At 54.3% G+C, this 10,333-nt stretch overlaps 1 protein-coding gene across 1 annotated transcript in view; it reads left to right on the forward strand.

Annotated features, from left to right (window-relative positions):
• Positions 1-644: 644 nt before the first annotated feature.
• Positions 645-10,333, forward strand: part of LOC147012007 (guanylate-binding protein 2-like) — a 62,854-nt gene continuing 53,165 nt past the window's right edge. The window contains exon 1 of the mRNA XM_085856596.1: positions 645-943. Within this exon, the coding sequence (XP_085712722.1) occupies positions 757-943 (187 nt within the window). The 5' untranslated portion in view covers positions 645-756. The remainder of the gene's footprint in view (positions 944-10,333) is intronic.

Raw genomic sequence — 10,333 nt, forward strand, 5'->3', positions numbered from 1 at the left:
CCAGAAGCCCCTTCAGACCCTGATTTTTTAAATGCCTTGAACAAACTTTGGTTCCTCAGTCGTGTTGAAGGTTGTGGTCAAGTTTCACTAGAACTGCAAGTGTAGTTTCTGAGAAGAAAGCAAATACCTATTTTGAGGGGCAACCCCCGTCGACCCCCTTTGGGCCTGATTTTTTTTTTTTTTTAATGTCATGAATAAACTTTGCGACATACAGGGTAATGAAGATTCTGGTAAAGTTTCATCGAAATTGTATGTGTTGTTTCAGAGAAGTTGCGAGTATTTCTGGACAGACAGATGACAGACATCCAAAGCAACGCTCACTGTTGGCGTGCTCCGACATGCAGCACCCCTCGTGGTACAGCACCCTACGATAGTTTGAGTTCGACCATCAAAGGATAATGCGAGTAGTCGGGAGAATGTGTTTTTGTCTCTCTCCAGGAGAGACGTTTGAAATCTAAGCACACATTCCCTGAGTTCTTCCTCAATGAAGGCCACTCTGGTTGAAATGTTGGATTTTCCAAGCCTTCACTTTTGTTTGTTGGTTTAAAGACAAAGTGCCTTCTGCCCAAGGTTCCCGCAAGGCAACGTCATGATTTGAGGAAGGAATGAGGGCAGGGTTAGGGTTCCTCACATGGTTCATACGTCACAAGTGTTTGGGGGGTTTTTCCAGAGCAGAAATGAAACTGACTCACAGTGGAGTTAAATCTCCTCGCACGGTTTTGTACATCACAGTCGGTAGTGAACCGCGGAGCGACTATGGAGGTGACTTTCCATGAGCCTTTGCCATTCATTGTTACGGACTCAAACGGGGGTCTTGTGTTGGTGGAGGAGACCGCCACGAAGCTCGCCACCATCTCTCGTCCCCTGGTCGTCGTGGCGATCGCTGGCAGATATCGAAGCGGAAAGTCCTTTTTGTTGAACCGCCTGGCGGGTTCTCAACACGGTGAGTACACTCGCTGAACTGGGTCTCTTTTGGGAACATCAAGAAGAAATAACTAAATGTCTCTACGTAAGAGAAACTGAGTTATTGCGAACTGTCTGTCTTAATTTTTTTTTTGTCTTGGTAAGTTTTCCTAAACCATAACTATGTATATATACATATACACACATACACACACACACACACCTTCCATGCTCTTACAGCTGATCTCTTTTATAATATATATATATATATATATATATATATATATATATATATATATATATATATATAGGAGGGGGGAAGGGATAGGGGTGGGAGAGAGAGAGAGAGAGGGATAGGGGTGGGAGAGAGAGAGAGAGAGGGATAGGGGTGGGATAGAGAGAGAGAGAGGGATAGGGGTGGGAGAGAGAGAGGGATAGGGGTGGGAGAGAGAGAGAGGGATAGGGGTGGGAGAGAGAGAGAGAGGGATAGGGGTGGGAGAGAGAGAGAGGGATAGGGGTGGGAGAGAGAGAGAGGGATAGGGGTGGGAGAGAGAGAGAGGGATAGGGGTGGGAGAGAGAGAGAGGGATAGGGGTGGGAGAGAGAGAGAGAGGGATAGGGGTGGGAGAGAGAGAGAGGGATAGGGGTGGGAGAGAGAGAGAGGGATAGGGGTGGGAGAGAGAGAGAGGGATAGGGGTGGGAGAGAGAGAGAGGGATTGGGGTGGGAGAGAGAGAGGGATTGGGGTGGGAGAGAGAGAGAGGGATAGGGGTGGGAGAGAGAGAGAGGGATAGGGGTGGGAGAGAGAGAGAGGGATAGGGGTGGGAGAGAGAGAGAGGGATAGGGGTGGGAGAGAGAGAGAGAGGGATAGGGGTGGGAGAGAGATAGGGGTGGGGGAGAGAGACAGAGAGGGGGGATAGGGGTGGGAGAGAGAGGGTGGGATATGGGTGGGAGAGAGAGAGAGAAGGGGATAGGGGTGGGAGAGAAAGAGGGGGATATATATATATACAGAGAGAGACAGAGAGAGACAGAGAGAGACAGAGACACAGACAGAGACAGAGACACAGAGAGAGACAGAGACAGAGACAGAGACAAAGACAGAGACAGAGACAGAGACAGAGACAGAGAGAGAGACAGAGAGAGAGAGAGAGAGAGAGAGAGAGAGAGAGAGAGAGAGAGAGAGAGAGAGAGAGGGATCAGAGTGGGAGAGAGAGAGGGATCAGAGTGGGAGAGACAGAGGTATCAGAGTGGGAGAGACAGAGGGATCAGAGTGGGAGAGACAGAGGGATCAGAGTGGGAGAGAGAGAGGGATCAGAGTGGGAGAGAGAGAGGGATCAGAGTGGGAGAGAGAGAGGGATCAGAGTGGGAGAGAGAGAGGGATCAGAGTGGGAGAGAGAGAGGGATCAGAGTGGGAGAGAGAGAGGGATCAGAGTGGGAGAGAGAGAGGGATCATGGTGGGAGAGAGGGATCAGGGTGGGAGAGAGGGATCAGGGTGGGAGAGAGGGATCAGGGTGGGAGACAGGGATCAGGGTGGGAGAGAGGGATCAGGGTGGGAGAGAGGGATCAGGGTGGGAGAGAGGGATCAGGGTGGGAGAGAGGGATCAGGGTGGGAGAGAGGGATCAGGGTGGGAGAGAGGGATCAGGGTGGGAGAGAGGGATCAGGGTGGGAGAGAGGGATCAGGGTGGGAGAGAGGGATCAGGGTGGGAGAGAGGGATCAGGGTGGGAGACAGGGATCAGGGTGGGAGAGAGGGATCAGGGTGGGAGAGAGGGATCAGGGTGGGAGAGAGGGATCGGGGTGGGAGAGAGAGATCAGGGTGGGAGACAGGGATGAGGGTGGGAGAGAGGGATCAGGGTGGGAGAGAGGGATCAGGTGTGGCAGAGAGAGAGAGGGATCAGGTGTGGGAGAGAGAGAGAGGGATCAGGTGTGGGAGAGAGAGAGAGGGATCAGGTGTGGGGAGAGAGAGAGAGGGATAGGGGTGGGAGAGGAAGAGAGAGAGCGATATGGGTGGGAGAGGGCTAGAGAGAGGGATATGGGTGCGAGAGGGAGAGGGATAGGGGTGGGAGAGAGAGAGAGGGATATGGGGTGGGAGGGAGAGAGAGAGAGGGATATGGGGTGGGAGGGAGAGAGAGAGGGGGAGAGGGGGGGGAGAGAGAGAGAGAGGGAGAGGGGGGGGAGAGAGAGAGAGAGAGTGATAGGGGTGGGAGAGAGAGAGAGAGTGAGAGTGATAGGGGTGGGAGAGAGAGAGAGAGTGATAGGGGTGGGAGAGAGAGAGAGAGAGGGATAGGGGTGGGAGAGAGAGAGAGAGGGATATGGGGGGGGAGGGAGAGAGAGAGAGGGATATGGGGGGGGAGGGAGAGAGAGAGAGGGAAATGGGGTGGGAAGGAGAGAGAGAGAGGGATATGGGGTGGGAGAGAGAGAGAGAGGGATATGGGGTGGGAGAGAGAGAGAGAGGGATAGGGGTGGGAGAGAGAGAGAGAGGGATAGGGGTGGGAGAGAGAGAGAGAGAGAGAGAGAGAGAGAGAGAGAGAGAGAGAGAGAGAGAGAGAGAGAGAGAGAGATAGAGGGATCAGAGTGCGAGAGAGAGATAGAGGGATCAGGGTGGGAGAGAGAGAGAGGGGGAGGATAGGGGTGGGAGAGAGAGAGAGGGGGAGGATAGGGGTGGGAGAGAGAGGGGGATCGGGGTGGGAGAGAGAGGGGGATCGCGGTGGGAGAGAGAGAGGGATCGGGGTGGGAGAGAGGGGGATCGGGGTGGGAGAGAGAGAGGGATCGGGGTGGGAGAGAGAGGGGGATCGGGGTGGGAGAGAGAGAGGGGGATAGGGGTGAGAGAGATATACACATATATATATATATATATATATATATATATATATATATATATATTGTTGCGGATTTGGCGCCCGCCGGCGTGCGACGGCCACGTAACTCGAATCGCGGCACGTCGCCCACCGGACGGACAATCCAGTCGTGACCCTCTCGGACTAACGCCGGGAACCAGTCACGGGTGGACCTTTCGGTCTCACCGCGATCGAGCCAATCAGCCCCCGCGTGGGATAGGGTTGCTCGCCAAATTCGACCTACCTAAGTACCCACGCGGAGGGTAGACCGGGCGATCGCACCTCGCCGCAGGTCGACTTCGGACACGGGCCACTTAAGCGACCCGTTCCGTACTATCAGAATAACCGAGCGGTGTTATCGTCGACCTCGACGGTTCGATTAATTATCGGGCGTACTCAGCCCACTACCAACCCTTTACGTGAAGCAAGATGAGGGTTCAATGGGGGAAAAGACGAAGCGAAGCGGGAGAACAGTTCAACAATAAAGCACATTTATTCGCGGCACACGGGAAGCACACAAATACAATTCCACCAAATGCACACAAAAAAAGAAAACACAATTCCATTTACACAAAAAGCAAATATAAAAGCGAAAACAATGCAGAGCTAATACCGACTACCGAGCACACGGCAACACTTATACAATTCTACTTCACAGACGGCGCCGACAACACATACCCAAAACCAAGGAAAAGAAATACCCTCAAGAATGAGGCAGGCCTGAGGCCGAGACCGGGTCGGGCCTACCCGTCTGGTGATGAGACGCGGAGCGGCGATGGCCCCGCAACCCGCGGGCCTCGTGGACGGTGTCTGGTAGGGGGTGGGAACGGGGCCCCCTTGGTCGCACTATCTCAGCGCGGGGGGAAACAGGAGGGGGTTGCTGATGCTCGGGGTATAGAGGATCTTTATTATCCCTGGTGTGCGTCTCCACCTCGGCCAGGTCGCGCTGCCGGCCTCCCTCGGGCGTGCAGCTCCTGGCACCGACGCGAGCACCCCCTCGTCCGACTCTCTTCAGCTTCTCCAGCCACTGCAGGCCTCGGGCTCCAGACTTCCACACTCGTCCCCTCCGTTCCGACTCGTTCTCGTTCTCGTTCTCCTTTTCGTTCTCGTTCTCCTTCCGCTGACTGACGAACACCGTCCTTTTATCCCCCCGTAACTTCGCCTTTGACCCCCTCCCTTTGACCTTTCACCTCGCTCCCCATTGGCCCGAGAAAAAGTGGGCGTGAAGGCTTTTTGATCCACAAATTTGCATATATCGATCGTTCTGGAGGCGGGGCCAAATCGCCCCTCGCTCACCGATTGGACGGCAAAAAGTGGGCGTGTGTCGTTTTTGATCCGTTTTTGAAGCACAAAATCCGTGATTTTGTACACGCTGTTCAACGTGCGCCCTGCACGAGTCCAACACCGGTACCCACAGCGGGGCAAGAACGGTGGCGATGCTACGGTTGCGAGGTGTGACGTGAAGGTCGTGGCGGTTGTGGTGAAGCGGTGTTGTGGTTGGTGGTTGCTGTTGTGGTTGTGGTGGTAATCATGGCGGTTGGTCCAAAATAAAGATAGTAAAAGAAAAACGGCTATCCTGAAGAGTCGCAGCTCGCATAAATGACATGTATTCCCACTAGACAACGGGTTTGGGCCTAACTACACATGCACTTACCGAGATACCTCACCTAAGGGACCTGAATGGTGGTTTGCGAATTTGGTAACCACAACACTACCCCCTTCCCTTTTTACAGACTCGTCCCGAGTCGTCAAATTTTCGTGTGCCATCATGTGTAGTTTTCCCCTAGTACATTTTACCTACGGATCCCTGAGTGCGACATTCATGGTATTCGTGTCCCCAAAATAAATAACCTGAGGGCTGCGTAACTATCTAAACAAACTCACTCACACGGACGACTTAAATAAAATTGCCGGCGCTAAGACATACATGCCGGGGGCGCACTCATATGTACAGTACATCTTAACCTTAACTTACAAATTTTACACTAAACCATGGCCCAGGATCACTGAACTCTGCAAAAGAAAAGCAGTTAGCAGGGAGCCAGGCTGCCCACATGCAGTCTCTGGCTCAAAACAATGCAGGTGACAGGGAACGTGGCTGGCTGCTCACACGCAGTCCAAGGCCTTCCCTTTTGAACTGAACTCAGTGAACCACAACGGTGCATGGGCCGCACAAACGTAGTCTCCGTGCCAGCTCAAGTGGCACACGCAATGAGCACAACGAATGGATGCATGGACACAAACACGGTGCACGGGCCGCCACTGCAGGCCCGTGTTGTAGCTGCCAACAGGGCAGTTCTCGCAGCTTGCAAACTGTTGCCTTGATCCTGGCGCACATGGAAATGAACAGGGGGGGGCAAAGCAAAAATTGAACGGGGCTGGTGAACGTGGGCAGTGGGCATGGCATGGCAAAGGCAGCAGGCAAACACAGCCCGTAGAAGAAGGCCGCTGCAGGCAAACACAGCCCGCAGATGAACTGGCCGGCACAGGCCTTGAAGAAAACAGCCAGCAGATGAACTGGCCGGTACAGGCCTTGCAGCACAACAACAGCTGCCGATGAAGTTAGCCGGCCTTTGCCGTTCAGTGGAGGTTGGTGGAGGGAGTGCGGTGGTGCTGGCCACTCAGAAGGCGGGCTCGGACCTACCTACCTGTCTCCCTCCCACCTATCGCCTTTGCCTGTCACTGTACATACCCACTCCCTTAATTTGTCAAACCCCAATTTAGCCCCAACTTATTTTTTTGTTGTTTTTATTTTTACTTCCCCACTATAAATCGTCCCCTAACCCCCTTTATCGTCCTTGTTCGGCTAACCTATCCTGTCACCTAGCCTACTCCCAACCCCTACGTTCCCTTCCCGGAGGGGAACAAGGGAGAGCTAACGTCCTGTGTCGAGGCCCAACGAAGCCTCAGAATGGCCTCCCCAGAGTTCGGCGATCTTAACACCAAGTGGGTCCAGCGGCCCACAACGACAGCGAGGGGATGGATGGTGCGGAGGGGTACATCTCCTAATCTACCCTAACCATTTAACTGTTAAACTACCCCGGGGCTTTCAACAAGCGCCTCTCGCTTAAACTATTGGTTCTAACAACCCAGATTCCCGTCGCCTGTGTTGGTGTCCTTACAATTTCGGGCCTCGCCCCCAATTTTCGCTCCGTGCCCTCACACGGTCTCCTGGCTGGGACACGTGGCTCCCTTTGGCAGGCACGACCCTCTGCCGATTCTCCCGCTATGGCACCCCGGGCACTACACTGCCTCCGAGCCTACCAGCTCCCTAACACCGGGGAGTGCCCCCATGGCACCTCCCCTGAAACGCACACGTGGCAGGCCGGCCTCCCGGGCCCCTTTCCGAGGGTCACCCGTGCCCACAACACTGCCCACGCGGCTAATGGCGCCCGGGCCCCCGCACCAAGCAGGCGCACCCGTGCCCACTACTCTATCCCGGCCCCCCATGGGCCCATGGCCTACCGCGGCCGACTAGCCTGGTGCCCGGGGTACCCACTCAGCGATACTCACCTTTCGCAGCCACGCTCCCAAGCCCGTCAACAGGGCTCCTGCACCCCTCCAAATGGGTCTCGAGCCTACTTTCCCACCAACAGCAAAACGACCTCCATTTTTCAATTTGACTAACCCAGCTAACTCACTCTACACTGACCCCGGGGGTCCCTTGGGCGGGAGTCACTCCTCCCCCCAATCACTCATCGCACCATGCATTCCCCATTCGCTCCACTCACACAGACCCGCTGGCCTCACTCACTCAACATGTACTCACCGCACAACTCACCAACTCTTCAACACACACACCGCTGAACTCTGCCATCCTTCTATCTGCATCCCCTAACTAACTCGTGCTCCCACGTCGTCCCTTAAACTATAGCACGTTCCTTTTAACACTACGTAGCTAAACTACGTCCCCTCTACACATTCACAAGTCTGTCACTGTCTCCTAACTCAAAAATTCATTTTATTTCCCAACCTAAATCTGGCTACAATCCCTCTAACTAATCCATTCCACGGACTCCATGAGGACTTACCCCTGCCCCATGAAGTCGGTCTAACTAAGCTAACCCTTCCCCCTAACTAGTTTCCATCCTGTGCCCAGGGGTAAGGGGGTCTTCCACCCCTTGCCCAGGAATCCTTTGCACCCGAAAGTGAGGCTTGCTGTTTTTTTGTTTTTTTTTCTCTTTACATGCGCAGCACCTGCGCGGCAACTCAGAGCTCGCGCACTTTGCACCTGCCCGTGACGTCATGCAGCTGCACGTGTTCCTCGTCCCTCCTTGGACGGTACCATCCGGCAGAGATACCACTCCTGCCGGATTCCAACCACACGTGCAGCCATGACGTCACCGTGCGCATAAAAAAACCACAAGCCCCACGTCTCGAGGGGTTCCCCACGCGAACACATGTGCTTTGCCCGTTGGAGCTTAACACACACGATCGCGTGGAGAACCCGTCCGGTCCAAATCCGTTTACCTGCCTAAACTTTGTCCGTCCGCGGGATCGGCAAATCCACCGCGTGCGTTTCCGGACCGGGACTTCACTCTCGCAAGCGAGCACGTGGCGGTCTCGTGCGTTGCACAGCACGAACCTCGTGCTCACTGCTGGGTGAACCCGGCACGGTCCTCGAAACAGCTACAGCCGCTACCCGGCTTTCGTTCCTTACATGTCTCCGTCGTCGCCTCCATTCCACACACGCATACCTGCGTGTTACGACGCACACGGTCCACTCCATCACATTCACACCGGGAGACGCGGCTGCGTGCTCCCGCATGCCAACCGACATCTCCCTCACATCCCACTCCTGACACCAGTGTTGCGGTATTCGCGCCCGCCGGCGTGCTGACGGCCACGTAACTCGAATCGCGGCACGTCGCCCACCGGACGGACAATCCAGTCGTGACCCTCTCGGACTAACGCCGGGAACCAGTCACGGGTGGACCTTTCGGTCTCACTGCGATCGAGCCAATCAGCCCCCGCGTGGGATAGGGTTGCTCGCCAAATTCGACCTACCTAAGTACCCACGCGGAGGGTAGACCGGGCGATCGCACCTCGCCGCAGGTCGACTTCGGACACGGGCCACTTAAGCGACCCGTTCCGTACTATCGGGATAACCGAGCGGTGTTATCGTCGACCTCGACGGTTTGATTAATTATCGGGCGTATTCAGCCCACTACCAACCCTTTACGTGAAGCAAGATGGGGATTCAATAGAGGAAAAGACGAAGCGAAGCGGGAGAACAGTTCAACAATAAAGCACATTTATTCGCGGCACACGGGAAGCACACAAATACAATTCCACCAAATGCACACAAAAAAAAGAAAACACAATTCCATTTACACAAAACGCAAATATAAAAGTGAAAACACAGTGCAGAGCTAATACCGACTACCGAGCACACGGCAACACTTATACAATTCTACTTCACAGACGGCGCCGACAACACATACCCAAAACCAAGGAAAAGAATATCCTCAAGAATGAGGCGGGCCTGAGGCCGAGACCGGGTCGCGCCTACCCGTCTGGTGATGAGACGCGGAGCGGCGATGGCGCCTCTCTCCGCGGGCCTCGCGGACAGTGTCAGGCAGGGGGTGGGAAAAGGGGCCCCCTTGGTCGCACTATCTCAGCGCGGGGGGAAACAGGAGGGGGTTGCTGATGCTCGGGGTATAGAGGATCTTTATTATCCCTGGTGTGCGTCTCCACCTCGGCCAGGTCGCGCTGCCGGCCTCCCTCGGGCGTGCAGCTCCTGGCACCGACGCGAGCACCCCCTCGTCTGCCTTCGCCGCTGCCGCCTCTCCGCCTCTGGACTCTCCACCCTGGACTCTTCTTTGGGCTCCCCTCGTTCGACTCTCTTCAGCTTCTCCAGCTACTGCAGGCTTTGGGCTCCAGACTTCCACACTCTTCTCCTCCGTTCCGACTCCTTCTCCCTCCGACTCCTTCTCGTTCTTCCCTCTCCAATCTCGTTGTGTCCTTCAATCTCCTGATTTCTCCTTCCTGCTTCATTCCTTGCTCCTTTACTTTCTCCTCGTATTCGAACCTATTTTTTTCCTTTTGTCGTTCAGTTTCAAATTCATACTCTTTCAGTTTTCTATTCCACTGTCTTTCTTGTTCCTCCTTCTGCAATCTCGTCATTTCTTTCAACTGACTGATTTCTTTCTCCTGTCTCATTCGTTCTTCCTTCATTACTCTTTCTTGTTCCTCATTCTTTAGTCTGGCCTTCGCTTCCAGCTGTTCGATCTGTACAGTGTGGTTTCTTAAAGTTTCATTTTCCGTTCTCTTCCTTTCCTCTTTTAACACTATCAGTTCGTTTTGTAGTTCCCTCTCTTTGTTTTGGTGTTTCTGTAACTCAGAAACTTTCTTTTCCAATTCTTTTCTCATCTCCGCACCCTCCGACCTTGCTTTGGCTTCGAACTGTTCTTCCGGCTTGCGCTTGTGGTTTTCTACCCGTCTTCCCAGTTCCTCTGTCTCCGTTTTTACCTCCAGTCCCAGCTTATCAACTCTCTTCGTCATGTCTTGAAGTCTTTTCTCACACTCCACCGTTTCGACCTTCAATCCCTCCTCTGTCTCCTCCTGGCTTTCTTTTAATTGGTTTTTCGCTTCGAGT

Source organism: Eptatretus burgeri, chromosome 15, assembly GCF_056783735.1.
Source record: "Eptatretus burgeri isolate ZD-2024b chromosome 15, Ebu_testis_v1, whole genome shotgun sequence".
Classification (NCBI taxonomy): domain Eukaryota; kingdom Metazoa; phylum Chordata; class Myxini; order Myxiniformes; family Myxinidae; genus Eptatretus; species Eptatretus burgeri.